At 38.6% G+C, this 27,132-nt stretch overlaps 1 protein-coding gene across 1 annotated transcript; it reads right to left on the reverse strand.

The window, feature by feature from the left end:
- Window positions 1-999: 999 nt before the first annotated feature.
- On the reverse strand, window positions 1,000-26,981 carry DARS2 (aspartyl-tRNA synthetase 2, mitochondrial). The gene is given in 18 exon segments (XM_082613245.1): window positions 1,000-1,311; window positions 1,314-1,493; window positions 2,774-2,849; window positions 5,059-5,169; window positions 5,373-5,591; window positions 8,162-8,311; window positions 13,170-13,232; window positions 14,560-14,667; window positions 16,068-16,247; window positions 17,144-17,213; window positions 18,006-18,112; window positions 19,361-19,407; window positions 19,999-20,122; window positions 21,536-21,631; window positions 22,028-22,129; window positions 24,076-24,142; window positions 25,296-25,395; window positions 26,281-26,981. Coding segments are annotated over 18 exon segments (1,962 nt in total). The 5' UTR covers window positions 26,402-26,981; the 3' UTR covers window positions 1,000-1,270.
- Window positions 26,982-27,132: the final 151 nt, after the last annotated feature.

A 27,132-nucleotide genomic window follows, 5' to 3' on the forward strand; every position in this document is an offset into this window, starting at 1 on the left:
AATGTCATTAATCAAGGCCTTATTCCCATTTTATAATTACTAATTAATTGTAAGCCTTTATGTGTGTCAACAGAACGTATAAGAAAATCACAATGAGTTTCAGTGTTCACTTTTCTACATTTGAGGTTGGTTTAAGGTCAATTAATATTTTCAATTACTTATAATGGAGGGAAAGTGTTATTTAGGGATTAATGATTATATTAAAAAATAGAAAGATAAGCAGAATACTGATTAATGAAATTACTGTTTTCCTTTTACCACAGATGTCAGTTTTGTTTAACCTTAAACTATAAAATACATATATCTGTATACTGTTTACAGATGGATAATATCATTATCTTACGTTTAAGTAATGCTTTAAAGTTTTTCAAAGCATTTTCACTCACACTGTCTTCCACATATATTATCTCCTAGGATTCTGGCAAGAAGAGGCCAGTGAGGGAGCCAGGGCAAGTACTGTTTACATTTCACACATGCAGGAAGGGACGCTAAGAGAGGTTTTTACAACTTGCAAGGTAAAGCACTGATTAAGATTTTGTGACTTTTCTTTCTTTTTTTTTTTTTTTTTTTTTGCGGTATGCGGGCCTCTCACTGTTGGGGCCTCTCCCATTGTGGAACACAGGCTCCGGACGCGCAGGCTCAGCGGCCATGACTCACGGGCCCAGCCGCTCCGCTGCATGTGGGATCTTCCCGGACCGGGGCACGAACCCCTGCCCCCTGCATCGGCAGGCGGACGTTCAACCACTGCGCCATCAGGGAAGCCCGTAGATTTTGTGACTTTTATTTCAGTGATTTTTTACTTTATATCATGTTGCTTCTCACTATATTATGTTGATAGCTGAAATGTCATTATCCAGCTTACTTTATAGGATTCTCTTGATGAGTCTGGTTGAACTGACCCCTCCATCAATGGACCAGTCTAAAGGGGCAAGAATCTTCCCACATTTCACATATGGTTTGATTACCTCTGTCCTAAGAGAACAATCTACTATCTGGGTATGAAAAACATGATTAGAAAACACTATGCCATTATGTTACTCTGTCAAAGAGCCATGTTTCACACCTCTCCAAGTAAAAAGAAACTTCAAAAAAGTCCCAAATAAAATAATCCTAATAATGCATGCTCTCGTTAAAATTGGATACCTTTTATCTGTTTCTTCATTGAGGTGAAGAATGTTGCCTGGATTCCTTCCATTTAAAAACTTGAAGTCAGATCTGTGGCTGAACTCCAGATCTGATTTTAGCCTTGGGGAAGCAAAGAGGACAAAACTCAAAAGCTCAGCTTTCTGGATGGCATGGATGATTCAATGAACTCTTTTCTGTTTCTGAGTCTGTTGGCCAGGAGACCTGGATATGATAGGGCTTCAGTTCCTCAGGCGGGATAGAATCTGGGGCATTGCTCATAAGGTCGTGCCCCTGGAAAGATTTGGGGAAGGCTATGACATCTCTGATGCTTGGTGCTCCAGTGACAAGGCACATCAGTCTGTCTAACCCTGTAAAATACAAAGTTAATAGATGAGAATGTAACCTAAGGTTGGGGGTGACTTAATTTTTCTATAAAGGTTGTAGAAAACTTTTAAGTAAGAACCTTTAATAAGTTGCAGCTAAGCATAGTTCCCTGCCTTTTTAGAGAACTTTTGTTTGTTTGAGAGGTTTCTTTTATCTCATTCCAGAAAAGTGCTCAGGACTAATATTCACACGCTACTGGGATTAATAGTCACAGCAATTAATGAGTCCTGAGCAAGGGCTTACTGAAGGTTGAACAAAATTAGGTGCTGTGCAGGGGACTCCAAAAACACAGAAGTAAGTCCCTATTGTTGAGAGCCTACAACCTAGAACTTCTCACACTCTTCTTTGTTTGATAAAACAAGCAGTGTGAGCAACCAAGGCCATCAGAAAGGCACTGGCTCTCATTAGTTATCTATTTTATACATAGTAGTGTATATATGTCAATCCCAGTCTCCCAATTCATCCCACCCTCCCCTTCCCCCCTTGGTATCCATATGTTTGTTCTGTACGTCTGTGTCTCTATTTCTGCCTTGCAAATAAGTTCATCTGTATCATTTTTCTAGTTTCCACATATAAGAACCTACTGTACAGCACAGGGAACTCTACTCAATACTCTGTGGTAATCTAAATAGAAAGGAAATCCAAAAAAGAGGAGATATATGTATATACATAGCTGATTCACTTTGCTGTATAGCAGAAACAAACAACACTGTAAAGCAACTATACTCCAATAAAAGTTAATTAAAAAAAAAAAAGAAAGGCACTGGCATATTCCTACTTTCACACAAGCTGAATACTGTGGAGCAGTACTTTTCACACTCTTATGAATTTGTCTGTGAGCCTCTAGGGATTTGAGCAATATTGACTTAAGACTCTGTAGTTTCATTCTATTAAAAAATCTTTCAAATGCAAATTATCAGTTAAGTTTTATCTTTATAAATGGTTAAATATATTTTTAAAGTATATCATCAGGGAATTCCCTGGTGGTCCAGTGGTTAGGACTTGGTGCTTTCACTGCTGAGGGCCCGGGTTCAATCGCTGGTTGGGGAACTAAGATCCTACAAGCCACATGGTGCGGCCAAAAAAAAAGTCATCAAAATGAAAAACACCAAATTAAATTCTTTAGAACCCTTGGGCTCACCCCCTACCCTCTTTACTCCTCCATTCCCCCTAACCCCACCCTCTTCCCCATAAGCTGAGCATCCAAATTTGACACTTAGAGCTACAGAATTAAATTTAGCTTGTAAAAGGACAGATTGTTTACCTATGGCAATTCCTCCATGAGGGGGCGCCCCATAATCTAAAGCCTGGAGCAGGTGGGAGAGCAATTTCACGTCTTCCTGAAATTCAAAAGATAATTCAATTTAAATACACACTGAGGGTCCACTAGGTGCCACACAATACAAGAAGTTGCTAAAGGGAAAATAAAAGTTGAGTTAAAAAAGTACCTTAAGAGGTTTACAGTTTAGCAAGGGAATATGACAAGTCACCGATACTACAACATGCAGGGAAATGCCTGGGGCTCAGTAAATGCAGCTATTATTATGCTGGTAATGCAGACAGGGTAAGACCAATTAAGGACATGGAGATGTGGCCTCAGAAAGGTAGGATGAAAGAAGGAACCGGATCTGTCAGGATCTGTCAGAGGGACCAAGAGGAGAGAATGTTATTAGAAGGGCAACAATGCAGATGCTGCCAGAAGGTAGGATGGCTTGTGGGCCAACAACAGCCCACTGGATTTGGTGGCCATGCAAGTTACTTTTGTGAGGCAATGCCTGTAGAAATGTTGAAAATCTGTCTGAATGGTTCCCTAACCAGTCTACAGATCACAATCAAGTGGCAAACTTTTAAGGAACAAATGCCCAAGCCTCACGTCTAGAGCTTTTTATTTAATTGGTCTGGTAAGGAGCAGTGTTTGTTTGTTTGTTTGTTTGTTTTTAATGCTTTCCAGGTGATTCTGTTCTAATGTGCAGAAGGGCTGAGAAACACTGGTTGGTAGGGAAGAAGTGGAAGCAATGTATTCTCACTGACATTTTGAGAAGCTTGAAAGGAATGAAAAAAATACGCTGGGAAACATTAGGGGCTTTGGCTTAAGAGGAGAAAAGTTAAGGGAGTTTGCAGTGTTTTTAAAGCTAAAGGGGGAGTTTGGTGTTGAGTTCTCCAATCCTATTCTTAGAAATAAAGTTCCCGGGACTTACCTGGTGGTGCAGTGGTTAAGAATCCGCCTGCCAATGCAGGGGACATGGGTTTGAGCCCTGGTCCGGGAAGATCCCACATGCCGAGGAGCAACTAAGCCCGTGTGCCACAACTACTGAGCCTGCGCTCTAGAGCCTGCGAGTCACAAATACTGAGCCCATGAGCCACAACTACTGAAGCCTGCGCGCCAAGAGTCGTGCTCCGCAACAAGAGAAGCCACCGCAATGAGAAGCCCGTGCACAGCAACGAAGACCCAACTCAGCCAAAAATAAATAAATAAAATAAATAAATTTATTTAAAAAAAAGGAAATAAAGTTCCTCTATCCCACCTCACCCCTGGTAGTTAATCCCACAAAATGATCTTTTAGGATCAGGCTCTTGGACATTTGCCTTCCTAAAATCTATCCTAGCCTCTTAAAGAGTCATCAACAAACTGCAGATTCTTAGGCTTGCATCTATAGCGACTCTTCTTTTGAAAATTCTGATTAACCCACTCTCTGTCATTAAAATCTACCCCCACCTCAAATACTAAGTGACATAAAATCCTTTCAAACCTTTCTCTCTTTCTCTAGCATTATCAACATTTTCAGTCATTTCAGACTACATCCTTTTTTGAGCAGTGCAGTGGTTAGGAGTTTAGGAGCTTGGGTTCAAGAACCAACCTGCCTGGATTCGAATCCTGCCTCTGCTTGCTTCTGTGCTGTGTGACTTTGGGCAAATTAATTCATCTGCCTCAGTTTCTTATCTTTAAAATGAGTAGAATAAAGGTCTTAATTTAAAAAGTAACTGTGAGGGACTTCCCTGGTGGCGCAGTGGTTAAGAATCCACCTGCCAATGCAGGGGACATGGGTTTGAGCCCTGGTCTGGGAAGATCCCACATGCTGTGGAGCAACTAAGCCTGTGTGCCACAACTACTGAGCCTGTGCTCTAGAGCCCATGAGCCACAACTACTGAGCCCACGTGCCACAACTACTGAAGCCCATGTGCCTAGAGCCCATGCTCTGCAACAAGAGAAGCCACCGCAATGAGAAGTCCGTGCACTGCAGCGAAAAGTAGCCCCTGCTCACCACAACTAGAGAAAGCCCACGCACAGCAATGAAGACCCAATGCAGCCAAAAAAAAAAAAAAAAGTAACTGTGAGGATTAAATGTGTCCATGTGTATAAGGTACCTAGTGCCTGGCATATAGTAGTCACTAAAAAATACATATTGTTATTTATTTTTCAAAGTCTAAAGGTAGAGAAATAAGCTGATACTATTTTATATCTAGTGAATCCTCCATTCATAACAAATTTTAACAAAACGGACAAATATTACAGTTTTTTAAAAAGGCCAAGTTAGAAGATGATGTTACCTTTAGTACTGTTGCCAGGATGTAATGCTGTAGCTCTGCATCATGAATTCGGATAGAACCACCTCCTATCTCACTGCCATTTAAAACCAAGTCATAGTGTTGGCTACGGACCTAGAAGATTCAAAGAGCCTTTATGTTAGAGAAAATCTCTGGTTTTCTGTTCTGTACGTTGAAGACCCTGTAGCTACTTAGAGACAATGGCTCAAACTCAGCAATTTCTTCTGGGGCTTCCAGAACTGGGTCAGACTATGAAACCTGAAGTTCTTTGCCTTGTTTCCATATTTCCTTTTAATTTGGAAGTATAGATACGTTACCTTTTGGGGCTCAGTGTAAAGGAGGTGGATGTCACTGGGGTGGGGAGCAGTAAATGGGTGATGGGCTGTCTCCAGCTCTTTGGGATTTTCCTCCTTGGGAAAGAAGAGGGGGAAATCCACAACCCAAAGGAAAGAGAACAGAGCTGGGTCACGAAGCACCACTCCTCTTGCTTCTAGAAGGTCAGCACACTCCAGTCGTAATTTTCCCAACAAAGAGCACTGCAAACAGAAGATACAAACGTTGAGCTAACTGCTGTGACAGAGTAGGCAGAAAATGACACAACATGGATTCTAAAGCCAGGCCTTTCTCTGAGAAAGGATTAGCCAATTTACAGATGAGATGCTCTTAGCCTCTCAGGAGAGAAAGATCTGAGGATGATCTGACTGCGACATGGTTGAAAATCGTCAGACTCAGCCAACTTGGTGAGTATCTGCCAACACAGTGACTGAGAACACAGGTATCAGAGCTTGATTAACCTGGGTCTATATATCACTTTGGCTACTGACTAACTTCTCTGCACCTTTTTCCATAGTAAAATGGAGAAAGAAATATCTACTCCAAAGACTGTTGTGAAGATCAAGTCAGATAAGCTCTATAATACGAACCAGCTATTATGATTATTATTTCCTTATTGTTCCTGAAAGGTTGTGGTGAGGAACTGATGGGAGCCTGGAACACACTTAATGTTCAATAGTGTTGGCTGTTATTAGACAGACAGTATGGATTAGAGGTTACATTAAGAATGTGACTTCTGGAACTGGACTTTGTGGGTTAGAAACCTGGCTCCTCTCCTCTACCTCCTAGCTATGTGACTGTGAACAAATTCTCAACCTCTGTGCCTCAGTTTTCTTATCTTTTAAAATGGTAACAGTATCAATACTTCTCTCAATAGGGTTGGCATGAGGATTAAGTTAGTTAATATACACCAAGTACTTGAAACAGTTGTGGGCAAACAGAGAGTGCTAACTGTGATAAGTGCTAACGATGACAGGCAGGGCATCCCTGAGAAAGGGCAATTAGTCAGAACAGGAGACATGCCTGGAGACATGCACAGGGTGTCACTCTGTAGCCTCTTCTATCTGACACTTAGATATCCACAAAGGGCACCTTCACTGTGACATATTCAGAATGCTAATGTTATTCCTCATAAATCTGCTTTCTAGCATTCTCTCAAGGAAGTCCCAATAGGAATTAGAGTGATGCCTTTCTGGGAAGAGAACAGGAGCAGTTTTAGTTCATGCCAGGGGAAAGTTTAATAGCCAAATGAATTTGCAGCAGGATTTTTAATACAAAATCCCAAATTCTTTTTTAAGAAATGCATTGACAATAAAATTTGTAAGTAACTGGTGCATCCCCCAGCAAACTTAACAGTACTGGCTCATGGCTGGTATTAAAAACTAATGTTGAGGGCTTCCCTGGTGGCACAGTGGTTGAGAGTCCGCCTGCCGATGCAGGGGACACGCGTTCGTGCCCCGGTCCGGGAAGATCCCACATGCCTGGAGCAGCTGGGCCTGTAAGCCATGGCCGCTGAGCCTGCGCGTCCGGAGCCTGTGCTCCTCAACGGGAGAGGCCACAACAGTGAGAGGCCCACGTACCACAAAAAAACCCCCAAAAAACAAACTAATGTTGATAAATGAATTAATTTAAAAAAAAAAAGACTGTAGGGAATTCCCTGGCAGTCCATTGGTTAGGACTCCACGCTTCACTTCTGAGGGCCCAGGTTCGATCCCTGGTCGGGGAACTAAAATCCCACAAGCTGTGTGGCATGGCCAAAAGAAAAAAAGAAGGCTGTAATATCAAGAAAAGTTGTAATTACATAGCTTTCCTCACTCTACTATTGCAGGGAAAGGTAAGGACAGTGGATTATATTTAGCTTTGTAGCTGAACTCTGAAACTTTTCCTTTGGAAGATATAATGATAAATAAGCACAGTGCAAATATAAATTAGAAGAATGAACTTGATAAAGTACTAATCAGATACTATAAGGATATCATATTATACTATAGTGTAAGGATGAATTTTTATTTATTTATTTATTTTTGGCTGCGCCCCATGGCTTGCGGGATCTTAGTTCCCCAACCAGGAACTGAACCTGGGCCCCGGCAGTGAAAGTGCCAAGTCCTAACCACTGGACTGCCAGGGAATTCCCAAGGATGAATTTTTATCATGTTTGATCTTTACAGTATATTTTCAATATTCATGTTTGAGTTTTATACCACACTTTGTATATTTTATAATGATCTCTAAAGTTAAATCCATTGTTCCATACGTCTCCTGAAGAATGGTGATTTAGCCGGTGCATGGCAGCCTGCACCACCTCCCAGCTGCTGCTCCTGAGGAAAAAGGGTACTCCTTCAACCAAGTAGGGCCAGGGGTGTCTGCCAGCCCAGCAGCCCTCCAGCAGTCTGATCTGTCCCTCCACATTTTCGGGAATGCATTATGTACAAAAGTTTGGGACAACCAACTTTTCTTAATCTGTAAAACTTCAAAAATGAAAATATTTTTTCACAGTTGTAAAATGAATACCAATAGCTCTCTACCTAAGTGGCTTTCCTAGACCCAGATCTAATCACTGTGAGCAATGCCAATGTAGGCTGTTAGCTGATGAAAAAAACTCTAGTTTTTATACAGTGCATTTTATTACAGTGCCAAAAGACATAAAAACTCATGCAGAGCAGCTCCAATTTATGAAATTAACAGTCAATTTCAAATATGTACTATACACACAGCAGAAGAGAGGCATCATTCAGCATCAACAGCACAGATGCCAGGAGGTAATGTTGCTTACTGCTTTCTTATGCTCTCCGGCAGTTAGCAGGACCACATCCTCCTCTTGGGTCTCCAACAGTCTGATTAGTCCCAAGCCTTGCTCCTCCATTATGAACTTAGCAACTGGAGAATTCCAGTTATTGGTTTTCAAGAATATAGGTAAGACTTCCTGTGACAAAGAAAAAGACTTATACATTTTTCAAAAAGCGGGGTTGATTTATTTTTCCTGGAGTACAAAGATTTCTTGTTTCCAAAAGAAAATGAACCTATATGAGATTATCTCTATTCCCTCCCTGAAGCCCTTCAAAACGATACTAAAGGAATCTAAAAATTAATCTCACCAAAATGAAAAAAAAAAAAAAAAAAGGAATGAAGGGTGGGAAGGGATATCAGAGTGAAGAGATTTCAGAAAATTTTTGGCAGGTTGCAGGTGAATGGAATAGGAATGACCAAAGAAGCAAGATGCAGGAAGCTCTGGCCTAGAGAACAATGGAGCAGCTTCAGCACAGGAAGGAACTGACCTTACCCTGCAAAATCCTAGAGGTGCAGGGCTCTTAAGAAGAGCGCTGGGGTGATAGCCAACTGTCTTGTTGCTCACCCAAAACTAAACCTAATCATTTACAAAACCTAACCATTTACAAAACCATTTACAAAACCTAACCATTTCTAAACCTAACCATTTACAAAAGCCCCTTTAAACAGCTTTTTAAATGGCTCATATTCTTACATATGTACAATTAACAATCACATCACCACACACTGAAGAAGCTAGAGCATTAAAAAAAAAAGAAAAAAAAGACCCAGATAAACAGAAAAAAAAATGACCCTAGAGAAAAGAGATAATTTAGGGACCAAAAAACTTGAATCCTCAAAGATATTAAAAAAGGTATTTTATCAATAAGACCAGAATAAAATGCAATGAAAAGAAGTAAGAAAGAGCTAGTGGGAAATAAAAATATGATTGCTTAAAAAAAAAATTCAACAGAAGAGTTGAAGAAATCTCCCAGAAAGAATAAAAAAGACAAATTTTGCACAGATGAAAGACATGAGCCTTCATATTCAAAGGACCCTTCAAGTGCGCAACACACTGAATGAAAAATGACTCAAAGTTATACAGACTGAAATTTCAGAGCATCAGGAATCAGGAGGCTGAAAGCTTCCAAAGGGAAAAAAAAATTAGGTTTACTATAAAAGAGTAAATTCATACAAACATCAGACTTCTTATTAGTAACAGTAGGTATAAAAAAATAAAGCAATGCCTCCAATCATCTAAGGCTCATTGTCACATGCAGCTATTTAAATTTAAAGTAAAATGAAATAAAATAAAAAATTCAGTTCCTCAGGTATACATTTGCCACATATCAAGCATTCAATAGCCACACTGGCTGGTGGCTACCATAGTGGACAATGCAGATATGAAACAGTTCCATCATTGCAGAAGGTCTACTGGACAGCACTGTTCTAAAGGGATATGACTACCAATTCAAAATTTTATACCAAGCCAAATTATTAATCAAGTGTGAGGTTTTGAACACAAAGACATTTTTAGACATATAAGGATTCAGAAAGTTTCTCTTTCACATGCTGTCTTAGGAAGTTACTTGAGGATATAATCCAGCACGAGTAAGAAAGAGGAAGATCTGGGATCCAGGAAAAGAGTAGCTTCAACTCAGAAGAGGAATGAAGAAAATGTCCAGAAAGACAGCTCTGAAGAGGTACAGAGTAACTAGGTAAGGTCTGTGTATGTGAGCCTTACCTCTCATTGCAGGAGGTACGATGAAAGGTTTAAAATGGATAAGTAGGGGCTTCCCTGGTGGCACAGTGGTTAAGAATCTGCCTGCTCGTGCAGGGGACACGGGTTTGAGCCCTGGTCCAGGAAGATCCCACATGCCTCAGAGCAACTAAGCCCGTGCACCACAACTACTGAGCCTGTGCTCTAGAGCCTGCGAGCCACAACTACTGAGCCTGTGCTCTAGAGCCCGTGAGCCACAACTACTGAACCCGCGAGCCACAGCTACTGAGGCCCGCAGGCCTAGAGCCCATGCTCCACAACAAGAGAAGCCACTGCAATGAGAAGCCCGCGGACCGCAAAGAAGAGTAGCCCCCACTTGCCGCAACTAGAGAAAGCCTGTGTGCAGCAACAAAGACCCAACACAGCCAAAAATTTTTTAAAAAAAGGCATTCTGATAAAACCAGAGGTACTCTGGTATGGGACTAGAATAGAGTGAGCTAGAGTATACACTTATTGTATTGAACTATTAATCCTTCTTTACAATTTGTTTTTTTTTAAACCATGTACATGCAGCATATTGCTAAAAATAAACATTAAAAACAATTCAAGCCAAATCAAGTTAAAACATATTAATACATTTTAAAAATATAAAAATTCAGGAAATTAGGAAAGTAAAAAAGAAAGAAGAAAGAGAAGAAGAAGAAAATGTAATGATAGTCCCATCAACTAAAGGCTGCCAAAGTTAACTCTCAGGCCTATTTCATGTTCCTGTGGTTCCTAAATACAGGTTTCAAACACTAGTAAAATAAAAACAAAGAAAATTGGGAGATATAGGGTTGACAATTTTCAGTTTTATCAAAGGCATAAAACTAACCCCAAATATCTACTATTACCATCATTTCATAAAAGAAAACACATTTCTATAGCAAAAAATGAGAAGTATAGTCCTTTAAATTCATTTAACTTTATGAAAAGCTTTTTATACCCCTGGCTTTTCTTATTTTGCCTTGACCCATTTTGGAAACCATTATCCTTTCTGTTTTCTTGAAAAATCCCTTTGAACTTGATGTATGAGACTAGTGATGTGTGGTAGTAGAGGTGGGTAGTCCATTTTCTTTTTTTTTTCCTCTCTTTTTTTTAAAAAAATTGAAGTATAGTTGATTTACAATATTGTGTTAGTTTCAGGTGTACAGCAAAGTGATTCGGTTATTCATATATATTTATTTTTTGATTCTTTTCTGTTATAGGTTATTACAAGATACTGACTATAGTTCCCTGGGCTATACAGTAAATCACTGTTGCTTATCTATTTTATATATGGTAGTGTGCATTTATTAATGCCAAACTCCTAATTTATCCCTTCCCCACTTCCCCTTGGTAACCATGTTTGTTTTCTATGTCTGTGAGTTTGTTTTTTGGTAAATAAGTTCATTTGTATTGTTTATTAGATTCCACATATAAGTGATATATTTGTCTTTCTCTGACTTACTTCACTTAGTATGATAATCTCTATCTCCACCCATGTTGCTGCAAATGGCATTATTTTGTTGTTCTTTTATGGCTGAGTAATATTCCATTGTGTGTGTGTACACACACACACCCCCCACATCTTTATCCATTCATCTGTTGATGGACACTTAGGTTGCTTCCATAACTTGGTTATTGTAAATAGTGCTGCTATGAACACTGCGGTGCATGTATCTTTTCAAACTAGAGGTTTGCTCTTTTCTGGATATATACCAGGAGTGTGATTCCTGGATCATATGGTAACTTTATTTTTAGTTTTTTAAGGAACCTCCATACTGTTCTCCATAGTGGCTGCATCAAGTTACATTCCCACCAACAGTGTAGGAGGGTTCCCTTTTCTCCACACCCTCTCCAGCATTTATCATTTGTAGACTTTTTGATGATGGCACTGTAGTTTTGGTTTGCATCTCTCTAATACTTAACGATGTTGAGCATCTTTTCATGTGCCTATTGGCCATCTGTGTGTCTTCCTTGGAGAAATGTCTATTTAGGTCTTCTGCCCATTTTTTGACTGGGTTGTTTGGCTTTTTGATATTGAGTTGTATGTGCTGTTTGTAATTTTGGAAATAAAGCCCTTGTTGGTCACATTTGCAAATATTTTCTCCCAGTCCGTAGGTTGTCTTCTTGTCTTGTTTATGGTTTCCTTTGCTGTGCAAAAGCTTATAAGTTTGATTAGGTCCCATTTGTTTATTTTTACTTTTATTTCTTTTGCCTTGCGAGACTGATCTAACAAAGTATTACTACGACTTATGTCAGAGAATGTTTTGCCTATGTTCTCTTCTAGGAGTTATATGGTGTCATGTCTTATATTTTAAATCTTTAAGCCATTTTGAGATTATTTTTGTGTATGGTGTGAGGGTGTGTTCTAACTTCATTGATTTACATGTGGCTGTCCAGCTTTCCCAACACCACTTGCTGAAAAGACTGTCTGAGTAGTCCATTTTCAATCCACAAATACAGTGTTTATACATGGTTATGATCAGTGAATATATAGTTCTGTATTCTCCTTTTCCTACAAATCATTATAACCTGAATATTTTTCCTACATTACAAACTTTTAGTTAAGAGACAAAATTTTTAAAAGGAACTTTAATATTTATTCCTTTAATTCTACCTTAATTTATTTAATCACTCCCATATGGTTTCATTGTATTCCTGTAAATGATACTGTGCATAAGTGTCCTCATATCTAAGATCCTTTCTTTAAAGTATAGAAAATTATTGACTCAAGGAGTCATATTTTAAAATATGACTATTTTTAAAGTTAGTGATTGCAAAATGGCTGAGGTAATTTATACTTCCAGTGACAGTGTAAGAATGCCCATTCCCTGCGCCTCCTCTGTATTTTAGTGCTGCTGTTCACCAAGCCAAGAACACAAAGTGTATCTGTCAGAGGAAAGGTATATTCATAATTCTAAAAAGGGTATGGGAAGAACAATGAATACTGGCTTTCTTTCATATCTGCCATGCTTTCATTTAAACCTTGGGCACATGGGGTTCTATTTAATTTTCCCAACTGCATTAAAGTACCACTGTTTATTTTAAAAGGCTATGGTTGCACTTTCACACTCTGATTAATGGTGAATTCAACTAAGTTGAAGTTTTGGAGTTATACCCAGGGGTAAGATTAACTTTAAAAATAAAAAGAAGAAAAGTAGAATGATCTGAAATAACAAGCCCCTCAAAACTAATGATAGCATAAGAGCTCAAGCAATTAACAGTTAAAAATATAGAATCCCTAAAAGAAAGGAAAAAACCTGCTCCTTACCTGATTAAAATGGTCAGCTGCAAATTTTCTAATGGACTCAATGTCTTTCCTTTTTAAGTATTTCTGATGAAAGAAAATCAAAGTAAACTCATCAATATGACACTTAGCTTCACAAACATGTTTATGAAATGAAATGGGAAACAAATATATTTTGTGTTTTTCCATCACAATAATAAGATTCAATAAAGATTTAATTTCTGTTGTCAAATGACAAAATTTTAAGCCTTGTTACAGGGTGTCTTTTTTTCTAATTATGCAGGTCTTATTGGAAATAGCTGTGAATGTATTCCACAGAAGACTGTGTAGCTATAATATGTTCAAAATGAATCTTTGCAACTGAATTGTGAAGGATCAGTAAAATCAATAAGAGGATTCAGAATTTGATTATTTCAAGTCTCTTAAAATTCTTTATATCTTACTTTTCTAAATTATCTCAATGTGTTTCTAAGTGAGACATTATGGCTATCATCATCACTAATCATGGAGCATTTAATTAGGTATGGGAGATATAAAAAAGGTGAAAACATGGTTCATGACCCTGCAGTCCTTATAATCTACTTGGGAAAGAATTGGACATACTCCAATTGGGGTAAATAATAATAACAAGCAATATATGTTATACCGAGCTCACCCAAACACATTCAATATGTCTGGACTAGAATACAGACACCAAATTACTTTCCACTGAACATATGAAGTGAAAAAAAAAGTAATGAGACTGAATTCTTATCCCCATTTTAAATATACTAATATGCTTATATATCCAACTGAATAGCCTTTCAAAATAGTAATCTTATTCAAAATACTTTTAGAACTCTTCTTAAATTATTTTCAAAGCAGGTGTACTAACTACAGAAAATAGACATGCCCCATTACTTAAGAGTCCATGCTTACCCAACCCAACCCAACCATTCTTTCTCTCTCCTACCCTCATTTCCCTTCCTTTTGCTTTTCATAGCTCCACCTCCTTTCTCTTCCCATTATTAATGCAATAGACCCCAGAGCGTCAGAAGACCAAGAACCAACACACAAGGGCTATGCTGGAGCTGGTATGGGGCTGGGAGCTGTTGGACAAACTGAGGCTGGAGACAGAATAGGAATACTATTTTATACTCATCACTGGTGGAAGTAAACCCAAATGAAGTACAGGAGAACTTTACAGCATTATTTAAAAGGAAAAATAAAAGCTCTAGATCTCGAGAGTGTAAACTCATATTCATAAAGTTTTATCATTTTCTACTTATAGTTTGAGACACTATTAGACTTTATATGAAAAAATGCATTTTTATTTAAAGAATTTTTCTTTCTAAAGTTTAAATGTACCAATGTTGAACATATTTAATTCCCAAATATATATTTTAGAGAAAATATAGAATTGTGCTCTACTTACTTCTCCTTCAGGGATACATATGGCTTTGATGGTTCCTTGGGGTTTACTAAGCACATCTTGAAGAAATCCAACCTCTGTGTTTCTGAACATATCACTGATATCTACAATCTGGAAAATGGATAACAGGAAAAGGTAATTAAGCATGAAGTAATGTTTATCTCAAAACCTTTTTTAAAAAAACAAATTTATTTATTTATTTATTTATTTATGGCCGCATTTGGCTCTTCATCGCCGCACGCGGGCTTTCTCTAGTTGCGGCGAGCAGGGGCTACTCTCCATTGTGGTGCATGGGCTTCTCACTGCGGTGGCTTCTCTTGTTGTGGCTTGCGGGCTCTAGAGCACTGGCTCAGTAGTTGTGGCTCGCATGCTCTTGAGTGCAGGCTCAGTAGCTGTGGTGCACAGGCTTAGTTGCTCCATGGCATGTGGGATCTTCCCAGACAAGGGATCGAACCCGTGTCCCCTGCATTGGCAGGTGGATTCCCAAGCACTGTGCCACCAGGGAAGTCCCTCAAAATCTTTTACAAACAATGTTTTAAAGAGGAAAGTAGGTCTTGTTAATGTTTATAGAGCACATTCATAGAGTGTTTACCATGGGCTGGGCACCATGACAAGTGTTAATGTACTAATTATTCATTAGTAATAATTCATTTCATCTGCACAACAAGAGTATGAGGTAGGCCCTCTTATTATCCCCATTTAATAGATGAGAAAACCAAGGCACAGAGAAAGAAATGACTTGCCCAAGATAACACAGCTAGTAAGTGGCAGAGCCAGAATTTAACTTAAGCAGTCTGACTTAAGAACCACCATTTCATATTACAAAAGAAGAAACAAGGAGTAGTCAAGCTGGCTGCTGTAAATAGGCAGAACTTTTTTGTGTGCTGTTTTTTTCATTCTGAGAATTGAGCACTGCCTATTCATGGACCGAGCAGAACTCAGTTCCTAAGGAATCTGCACTGAGAACTGAGATATAGAAATGTCACCAGCATTACAGTGATGAAGGGCTGTTGCTGTCTAAGAGCAACAGAGGCCTGCTAAGGAAAACTGCTCTGTGTAAGTTCTACTGTTACCCTTAGTTAAATATGTGTAGATCTTAACAATGTGAATAAACGTTTCCATATGTTTGAGCTCTTTATAGACCAGGGAAAAAGAATAAATAACTCTTAATCATTTGTCTTCCAAGTGCCATTTTAGCTTAAGAAAAATTCAAGAGGAAAGAACAGTTTTTTTTTTTCCTTTCAAGTTACCATTCATATCCATGTAACTAGTAACTTGTCAGTAATAAAAACGTTATAGCAAGAACCTTGCTCTTGGAAATGAATCTCGGAACACAGTAGGTAGAGAAAAGGTACTGTAAGGCTAACAAGCTATTATTCTCTCCTGCTGTAGCTGGGTAACAACAAAAAATATGATATAACAGTGTGTGTAACTGGTTGTAAACATCAAAGTGGTTCAAAAGACTATAGGACTATTTGGGGTCAGAGTCTTGGAAAAGTGAAGAAAAGTACCTTCATCCCAAAGCGAATGTCAGGTTTATCAGTTCCATAGCTGGCCAATGCCTCAGCAAAAGTCATAGAAGGAAAAGGAACCACCACAGGATCTTTGTCACTGGGCCATGAATACTGGAGCAAACCCTCAATTAGACTCTGGATGCCAGTCTGTTCTACAAAGGACATCTCTATGTCAATCTGAAACCAAAGCAACATATGGAAACTAACTTGAAGAGCCACAATATTAGTATATACATACGTATTTATATATTTCTCTTGTTTCAAATTACCATTGGATTCTGTTCTTAATACATGGGGAAGCAGGTTAAACATTACTGTACATCTAATGCTTTACATACATCAAACTGTTAGTTCCCACAACTATCTCATGGCTTAAGGCTCAGAGAGGCTAAGTGACTTGCCTGAGTATGTTTACATTACATTTGATCTTAGGTCTGTCCAACTCCAAATCTTATGGTTTTTGTGCTGGTTACTGATTTCTGTGCCATACTAATTAATATGATATCATACAGAAACTAAATCCTAATAGCTTTGATGACGTTGACCAGATAAATAGATTAAATATCAACATACAGAATTGTCTGTTTTAGTGCACAAGAGATTTTTTTAAAGAACTTTGTCATATCATGACCATTAAAACACTGTAGGAATCTGTCATTCCTTAGTTTATGACCATATTCTTTATAAACGGATCAAAAATTAAATAACTAATGCCTCAACTGCAGGTTAGTTTAATTAAATATCTGATAGATAAAATGTAATGGGGGCTTCCCTGGTGGCGCAGTGGTTGAGGGTCCGCCTGCCGATGCAGGGGACACGGGTTCATGCCCCGGTCCGGGAGGATCCCACATGCTGCAAAGCGGCTGGGCCCGTGAGCCATGGCCACTGAGCCTGCGCGTCCGGAGCCTGTGCTCCACAACAGGAGAGGCCACAACAGTGAGAGGCCCACATACCGCAAAAAAAAAAAAAAAAAAAAAAGTAATGAGAAGTATATATAATTCCTGTCCTGGTTTTGACATTCTTGGCTGTAGCAAGGCTGAATCAGTAAGAGATGAGTGAATATAACTTAGTACCTGAGTAAATTCGGGCTGTCTGTCTGGTCTTGATCCTTCATCTCGATAACATCGGGCAACCTGAAAATATCTACAATTGGAAAATAGTGTTAATTGAGTCAGGATTCTAGAAACACACACACACTTTCCCCAAAAGTTCCTGGCAATGCAGGGTATAAAATAATAATGATACTAAAAGGTCATAAGAAATTTAAAAATTCTTTATGATGCTCTAATCTAATCAGATACATAGTTGACCCATGAGAAATTAACTGCTCAATATATTGTCTTACAAATATACAATGGCACCTTTGGATATTCATATATTAGACTGACATGCAAGGCAGTCCATGCTTCTTTATATACACTCTTTTGCTTCAGCCAAATTGAAATACTCACTGCTCCATGAATACACTTGAGCTTTCCTGTGCTATGCCATTCCAACTCTGATCTTCATCTGCTGAAATGCAGCTCTGTCCCAGAAGGCCTAGTTCCCAAAGTTTTTAATATTTCCCAAAATAATATAATTTCAAACCTCTTAATACAACTAATTTGCAATGCTCAACATACTTATTTTCGATTTACATCACAGTTGATTTTAATATACTATTTTGTCTTACTAGATTCATTAGCTCCTTGAGAGCAAAACCTATTCTTTTTTAACCCCCTACCCCATCTACTAGCATAGAGCTTTGTACACGATGGTCACCCAATAAATCTTTACATAATGACTACACATTTTTAGGGTATTTTACAAATATTTTCCAAACTCTCATATATTTTCAAACCTTCTTTTAAGAGATTAGACAATTTTGTGTTTCCTTTTCCCCTTTCTTCCCCCTCTTTTCCTTTTCTGACCAGTACTATCATAAAGAAAGCTCACCTGTCTAAACCACCAATCATCAGAAGCTGCTTAAACTGCTGAGGACTCTGAGGGAGAGAATAAAACTTTCCAGGTTCCCTGGATGGTACTACAAACTCTTTTGCACCCTTTGAATGAGAGAGAGGGAGAGCAGAGATATTATTAAAAAGCAAATTCAAGAACTGGTAGAAGTCAATACTTCAGTTCATCAATGAAATCAACAAAAGAGCAAAGTTCCCACAATGACAGATCATTTCTTGCTCATCCTTTAGTCCCCAAAAGGCTTGCACATAGTAGGCTTTAAATATTTGTATACAAAGTATTAAATGTATGCTTGTTGAAATGAATGCCCAATTCTGTTACTAGATAAAAAGGATTTTGTGCATCAATTCCTATTCAAGTAATTCCGAACTGCTATTCTAAATTTAAACTATAATTTTATAAGTCCATAGACTGTATAAATATCAGTGTTTGAAAATGTCAGTTCTTTTGTTTGTTTTTTTTACATCTTTATTGGAGGATAACTGCTTTACAATGGTGTGTTAGTTTCTGCTTTATAACAAAGTGAATCAGTTATATATATACATATGTTCCCACATCTCTTCCCTCTTGCATCTCCCTCCCTCCCACCCTCCCTATCCCACCCCTCTAGGTGGTCACAAAGCACCGAGCTGATCTCCCTGTGCTATGCGGCTGCTTCCCACTAGCTATCTATTTTACGTTTGGTAGTGTATATATGTCCTGTCTCACTTCGTCACAGCTTACCCTTCCCCCTCACCATATCCTCAAGTCCATTCTCTAGTAGGTGTCTTTATTCCTGTCTTACCCCTAGGTTCTTCATGACAGAGAATGTCAGTTCTTAATGAACAATGGATTTATTTTTAATGAACCAATTCATTATTGATTTGTAGCTATAAACCTCAATGGAAAGAAAATGATGTAGGATTAAAGGATTCTGACTACAAGTACTGACCCATATAATTTGCTCAACTCTTTTTTTTTTTTTTTTCTTTTTGCGGTACGCGGGCCTCTCACTGTTGTGGCCTCTCCCGCTGCGGAGCACAGGCTCCGGACGCGCAGGCCCAGCGGCCATGGCTCACGGGCCCAGCCGCTCCGCGGCATATGGGATTCTCCCAGACCGGGGCACGAACCCGTATCCCCTGCATCGGCAGGCGGACTCTCAACCACTGCGCCACCAGGGAGGCCCCTACGCCACCAGGGAGGCCCCTCAACTCTTAAAATACCTAGTTAGTGTGAACATCCTAAGGCAGTAAAATAAATAAAAGAAATAGAACTAAGGGAATATAAAAGCAAAGTGGTCCAGTTTCATAACTAACAGGACATTTTCAGTAGGCTGATTTAAGGAATATACATACCCCTGGAGTCCTTTTAAATAATGTTGGTGTTTCTATATCCACAAACCCTAAAAAGAGAGAAATATCAGAATTTAATAGATGGGAATTTACCAAATATGATGTCTACAATACAGTCCAACAAATCTGAGGCTACCCTTTAATTAGGAATTTTGACTGAAATAAGCTACGAAGCATATTGATTCTGGTTTCTACAAACCCAAGAGGGAAGCTGAAGATTTTCATAAAATCCTATTCTGTTCATAAAGTTGGTAATTTTGTAATGAAATAATTCTGTTTGATAGATTCTTGTGTACTGAACTGTTATGGTTTTCCTTGTGTTCTGCTAGTGTAGCAAAAATAACACAAATATAGTAGGAAAAAACCTAGGACTGACTGAAGAGTCTAGTTTCATTCACATGACATTTCTGAGCTCCCAGCAAATGATGTACAAGCATGATAAAGAATTAAGACAATTTACAGATAACAACCAAAGGGCTGGTCCACCTTCAACAGTGATGGTAAATACTTAGACAACATTAACAGGCACTATCACCTCTAAAAGGCTGTATTTATGACCCAGTAGGGAACTAAATTATGTTTTATGTTACTAAATTATGTTCTAGGATAAAACACATGGAAATTACTGTTTCTTCCCTTACCGTGTAGATTACAGAGATATTCCCGCATTTTCATGACCATCTGGGACCTCAGTCGCAGGTTATACTGCATTTGGACACCACGCAAATCTAAGTAGCGATACCGCAAACGAAGAGCCTCTGTTTTCTAAACAAATTTAAAGATTTTTGTTTAAATATTTTTCAAATATTAAAAAGATATTAACTTTAGATACAGATTGTGAATTTTCAAGAACTTTAGCTCTACCTTTAGCTTCCACCATTCGTGCACACACACCACCATCCTTAATTCCTATGACCTCTAGGCTTGTTACTAGCATAGATTTTACATTTTTCAGTGAACCACACTTCACTGACTGAAATTTGCCTACCTTACTAAACATTTATTCATTCTTTTTTTTCTGCCTTTTTTCTTTTTGACCACGTGGCTTGCAGGGTCTCAGTTCCCCGACCAGGGACTGAACCCGGGACATGGCCATGAAAGCCCGGAATCCTAACCATTAGGCCACTAGGCCACCAGGGAACTCCCTACCCATTCAATTTTAAGCCTGGAGTTTTATCCTGAAAAAAAAAAAAGTAAAGATTTCAAAGATCATTAGAAAATATATACCAGGGCCAAAAACAGCCACAACTTTATGACCTGGATGGGACGACAAGTTTAAGAAATGCAAGCGAACAGCAGACGAATCTCTACAGCTGTACTAGTAGGAACACAGTGATGAGGTCTGCTTATTTTCAAGGCTGGAATTCTCTGCATCCCTCCTGTGCTGACAACCTTTTTAAAAAAGTCCTTTTCCCTGGAACAGTTTATTTCTTTGATACTAGAAATAGAAATAGAAGAACTACCTGTCATTTCTCTTTCTAAAAGCTTAGAGCCGGTGGAAAACTGCATATTTCCTTTTTTTCCCCACAACGAGGTCAACTCTGTAATTATACTGCTTTTTCTAATTAAAATATTAAGTACTGGGAACTCAACTGTAAGACTAAGTGGCCATGCAATTAAAAAAATCCTTTATAGATTAGTTTATAATTTGGGTATATATAAGTCTACAACTGTAGACAATTGTGACGAAGCTGAAAATTAGCTGGGCTTACATATCCAGTGCTGTCTAGCTTCCTCAAAGAACATCTTAAATTACAGTAATCATATTTATATGCCTTATAAACATTTTATCACTGTTAGAGGCTTAAACTTAATATATACAGGATCTCCCATGCCATGTGGCCATTTCTAAGGTAAACATAAATTTCCTCTCAAAATGTAAAACCATAGCAACAAAAAAAATGGAACAAAATAACACCTAAGTCTTAAAGACAACCTTGTTTCCAGCTGTCTGAAAAAACATTCTAGGTGTTCAGGAGCTGCAACAGCTTGAAGAACTGTTGATATTTAAGAACAGTTCACCAGGAAATTGTAAAACTAACAGAATAATTCATGATATAGCTATAACATGCTTAATTTTGTAGAAGTTAAACTTTTTCTTTAAAAAACTCTGAAAACACTTTACTGGTTATCAACATTTTCTAGATACTCTATTTTATTAGTAACAGAGGATGGCACCTTCACAAAGTCCTTAATTTCAAAGGGCAGCTTCTTGCAGGAATTCAGAAGTTTAGCTGTTTTAACTTTGATTTCAATCTCACCTGTTGGCATTTTCTTAAAGAGAGAAAGAGAGAAAAGACCTATTTTAAAAATCACTCATCAGGACATGTACACAATGAATATTTATAAAACACAAGCATTTATTTACATATGTAAAACACGGGGTGCTTATAGTGTATAGTTTAAAACATAAATGTCTGTGTACGACTTTGACATTCTTATGTATATCTGTGGCTGATGAGCTCATTACCAAATGACTTAACATGCATATTTACATAGGTGTTTATGTTTGCAGTGAAGATTTTAAAATCTGTAGGTTCATTTGTAGAACCTGCAGAGCTTTAGTGCTGGGTATCTAATAGATACTCAGTCGCTGTTGCCTGAATGTGTTGACAGACAGTGCACATGTACACAGGTAAAATTTAAATAGACAGTTTCTAAATTACTAACTGGATTCTCTTGTCCTGGAGGTCGGGAAATTACTGTCCCGGACACTTGCACCACAGATTCCATGGGGGCTTCACATAAAATCTTCTTCACAGAAGCAGCCGACTACAGAATAAGAGGGGGAAATAGTTCCAACAAATAAATGAACTTAAAGGACTCTGCAGCAACTGTAGATTATGGCTTAGAAAAATGTTAATACTCATAGCTTAATTGCAATAAATACTGGGGCTTCTCTTAATGACTTTATTAAAGAATTTGGTAAACTGCATCCCCATTTTGACTCCGTATAATACAGCAAGTAAAACTATTAGTTAAGAATTAAAAATTTTTTTCCTTAAAGGAAAATAAGGAGAAGAATGATTAATGCAAACAATTCCCACATACTTTAAAGGCAACTGTCTCCAGGGTTAGCCTTAGAGGCAGTTAAATCCAAGAGCAATAATGGAGTCCAAAGTGAAGGAGTTCTCCTGGGTTAGCTATGCTCATCTCTGCATCCTGATCCCTGAAAGATAACCCATGGCTCTTTACTTACTTCAAACATTAAAAGCTGAGTAAATCTTATTTTTCTCAGGTGTACAAACATTTGTAAATATTACCAAAATAGAAACCAATGATGTTCAGCAAGCATGATGAGAGCTCTTAATTTTATCTAAATTTAATGGTAATTATTTTTTGAGCAGGTAGTACCTTCACATGGCTCAAATTCAAAGGGTATAAACAGATCTACAGTGAAAAGTCTCTCTCCAGCTCCTTAATTCCCCTCCCCAGAGATACCCAATGTTATGTGTACTTCCAGGGACAGTTCATAACATACACACACATACACATGCCCTTTATAGTACAGATAATATCACTCTACATGCTCTTCTGTGTCCCGTTTTTATATCTAACAATATACCTTGGATTTTTTCCCTATTAGTACATAATAAGCTTCTTTAGTCTTTTCCATAGCTGTAAGGATGTACATTATTTTTTACACCAGTCTTTTATTGGGGAACATCTAGATTGTTCTTTCTTTTCTTTTTAAATTTTATTTATTTATTTATTTTTGGCTGTGTTGGGTCTTTGTTGCTGCACGCGGGCTTTCTCTAGTTGCGGTGAGTGGGGGCTACTCTTCGTTGCAATGTGCGGGCTTCTCATTGCAGTGGCTTCTCTCATTGTGGAGCACGGGCTCTAGGCGCGCAGGCTTCAGTAGTTGCAGCACGTGGGCTCAGTAGTTGTGGCTCACGGGCTCTAGAGCACAGGCTCAATACTTGTGGCACACAAGCTTAGTTGCTCTGTGGCATGTGGGATCTTCCCGGACCAGGGATCGAACCCGTGTCCCCTGCATCGGCAGGCGGATTCTCAACCATTGCGCCACCGGGGAAGCCCTAGATTGTTCTTTCGATTAAAAATATTTCAGCAGTGAATAACCTTGTATTTGTGTCATTTTGCATCTATGTAAGTCTACGTGTAGGATAGCTTTAAGATCATTGACTACAAGTGGAATGAATGGTTCAAAGGATATACGCATTTATAATTTTGATATTGCCAAATTGCCATCCATAGAGCTAGTGCCAAGTTATACTCCCTCCAGGAATGTATGAGCACTTGTTTCCCCAAACACAGTGTGTTGTCAATCCAGTGCATAAAAGATAACAATTCTGTGTAGCTTTAATTCATATTTCTCTGCCTATGAGTGAAGTTGGGCATATTTTCATATGTCTACAGACATATAGAAAAATAGCCACTTATATATTTTTTCTATAAATTTTATGTTCATAATCTGCACTCATCATTCTAGTGGGTCACTGGTATTTTTTAAAAAAATTTTTAATTGATTTGTAGTAGCCTTTAGGATATTAGAGAAATTAGCCCTTTGTCTGTGACATGAATTGCACATATTTTTTCACAGTTTGTCATTTGTCTTAATGTGGCTTATGGTAGTTTTAATTTTCATTAACAGTAAACTTCTTAATTTGAAACCTTAAACATACTTATCCAACATGCTTCATTTATTCTAACCACAGCATCAAAGAGGCTTGGAGATAACAGGAGGAACCTTCTATTACCTCATCCTGAGGAATGATAACTTGAACAAGCCCATGGAAATCTCTTAGGACCAGGAAGATGTTTTGCCTGATTAATGAAGAAAGTGAACATATTAGGATAAAATCTTTGAGACCAAAATTTAAGCAGGCAAAACAAATTAAACAAATAAAAAACCCATGCAATTTCACATGTTGCTTTTTTATAATAAATAATATGCATTCATAGTTATATTTGTGTAATTATCTTGTAGCTTATTAATGAAAAAACTTTTTCGTTTACAATTTCAACTTTTAGTAGCTATACGTACAGCTTACTAATGCTATCCAGATGGCTTATTAATGAAAAGGCAGATTTTAAAACTTAAAAAATGTTATTGGCTTAAGCCTTTATAAGAAATTTGAATTAAAATTGGAAACTTTCCATATATTAAAATCCAAAGGTAATATTTTAGCATATTAGAGACATCTGATTCGTCATTTTTTAAAATACGGCAATATAAAATCTTTTATTTTCCTAAAAATAAGATGTAATCTAAAATTTTCTAAAAGAGGTCCAGTACTAACTTAATACCTCTATAAGCCATCAAAAGGTCCCCCAAATCCCAATATTTTAGCATTCAACCAACATTTCTCATACAGTTCTTAGTACCATGAAGAGGTACAGAAAGCCTCCTCAGATTTTCCTTCAGGAGATAAAAGTCACCAAATGTATGGGTCAAATATCCACCCATTTGGGACATATTCTTTAGGAAAATCACTCAATCTATGTATTTTGGATCTCTTCATTGTGAATTAATGTTCCATTCAAGTATGTTCTGGAATATAGAGATGAACAACAACAATAATATGTCCTCTAACATTAAGGAATCATTGTTCATGTTTTTAGGCTTTTTCTCTACCTAAATTTAGCAAAAACTATGCTTTTTTATGCTATGGAAGCTTACCAGCTTACCTAATTACTGGTCCTAGGAACTCTTCAATCTTAGTAAACCTAGGGACATTTCTGTCCCTTGGTGGATCACACCTATTATACCCTTCAACAGATGTTACTGGTACTTACTAAGAGTGACACTATTTGAGTCTTTGAAAACAAAAACAAAACTGAAAATTCAATGACTTCTGAGACTCCTACAGGAGTTGCAAAGCTTTTATTCTTCTGACTCGTTAAAAATTAATAGTAGTTTGAAATTGCCTTAGGAAAACCACCATCGTGCATACTTAAACCACCTGCCTCTATCTACCTTCGGTACTGAATCCATCCACACAAGGTGACTTCTTGGCCTAAGTGAGAAGGACGCAACTCTCCACACGTGTTGGTCCGGGCAACAAAGCTACTGAGTTCTTAAAGAAACGAAAAAAAGTAAGATTAAAAAACATATCATTTGCACATTGTTTGAGAATAGACTCTCAAATCATACCATCTTTTTTCATGTCAATGGATGAAATTTATAAAGTTGAAGAATGTAATCACTCACTATTAAGTTTACCTGCAAATGTGTCAAAAGCCATGTGAATAGCTGTCTTAATGTAAATTTTTGCCTTGTGTTAAGAATATAAATATTTTTGATCACCCAGCATCTGCATTAACCTAAAACGCACTCTTCGTAATAGTGTACATTTCTTCCCCAAATGAAATAGGATCTTGGGAATTTCATAAATTTGATGATGCAGTAACTGGTTTTAGTATGAATCTAGAGTGAAATAGTCACTTGTACATTTGAAAACCCTATTTAAAGTATTCTCAAGTATGAAAGAATTTTTTTTTTTTTTTTTTTTCTTTTTGCGGTATGCGGGCCTCTCACTGTTGTGGCCTCTCCCGCTGCGGAGCACAGGCTCCGGACGCGCAGGCCCAGCGGCCATGGCTCACGGGCCCAGCCGCTCCGCGGCATATGGGATCCTCCCAGACCGGGGCACGAACCCGCATCCCCTGCATCGGCAGGCGGACTCTCAACCACTGCGCCACCAGGGAGGCCCTGAAAGAATTTTTTAGGCTTCTTATTCACAGCATGAGCTTAATGAATAGCCTATTCATGTGGTTACTTTTCTGCTCTGTTTAAATTCCAGGGAGAAAACTACATTATAAGAAATGAAGAGGGTGAATGATGTGCTTCTACCCATAAAGCTATCCAGTCGAGACTAGGGGAAAAATGGAATAAGCACTCTTGCTGCAGAGAAAAGGAGGAAGGGCTGGGCTGTTCAGAGGACAAACCTCTTCGCTACATTCACCTGGAATTCTCCTCTGTGAACTCAGTACCAGACTTCGGGAGAAAGAACCCCAGATCAGCTGTGTGGTCCTTCTAGTGGGTCTGGATAAACCCCTGTACAGCCGACTTAACCAACAGAACATGTTAGAGCCGCAGGATGGCGAGACGCTCAGGAATCTCACGCTGCAGGTGTTGGATGGCGGTCAAAAGTCAGTTTTGGAAATACACACAAATCCCTTAAAATGTTAGGAGTTCCCACTCTCTTATATTTAAGCCCTTGTCCGCTGAACATTCAAGAGCTCGTGTCGGCAAACTAGATAAATCTGTAATCTGTCTTTGGGGTCTTTGGGGAAGTTGGGTAGGGGAAAGACCTTTTAAAATCTTTGTCCCCTCTCAACGCATCCGTTTCACTTCTATTAACAAACAAAGCTTCGGCCTGAAGTGACAAGCGTACGATTCCATACAGCAGCCAAGGTGGGACACCGCGGCCATGCAGAGGCAGCACGGGGCCGGTCAGCAGGCGCACGCCCTTCCCATCCTTCCACGCTTCCCCGAAGGTTCCTGCGGGCAGAACCGGAAAACAGGGAGGAAAACCAGCCCCGCGTTTCAAATCTCCCAAACCTGGTGGCCGACCTCGGGTCTTCAGAAGGAGGAATGCAAGCAAATCCAAAATGTTTCTAGGGCCCGAAACCACACACAGATCGCCGCTGGGAGCCAAGCACTCCTTAACCCACCCCACGAACAACCAAGATTACGGTGGAGGGAGTCAACCAGTCAGAACACAGGGGATGCCGCCATCTTTACTACGGGCGGAAATTTGAAGGACCGCTTAGCACCGGTAGAAAAGCGCCGAAGATTAACACCCCGCGATTAG

Source organism: Mesoplodon mirus (genome assembly GCF_964341445.2).
Source record: "Mesoplodon mirus genome assembly, chromosome: 3".
In the NCBI taxonomy this organism is placed as follows: domain Eukaryota; kingdom Metazoa; phylum Chordata; class Mammalia; order Artiodactyla; family Ziphiidae; genus Mesoplodon; species Mesoplodon mirus.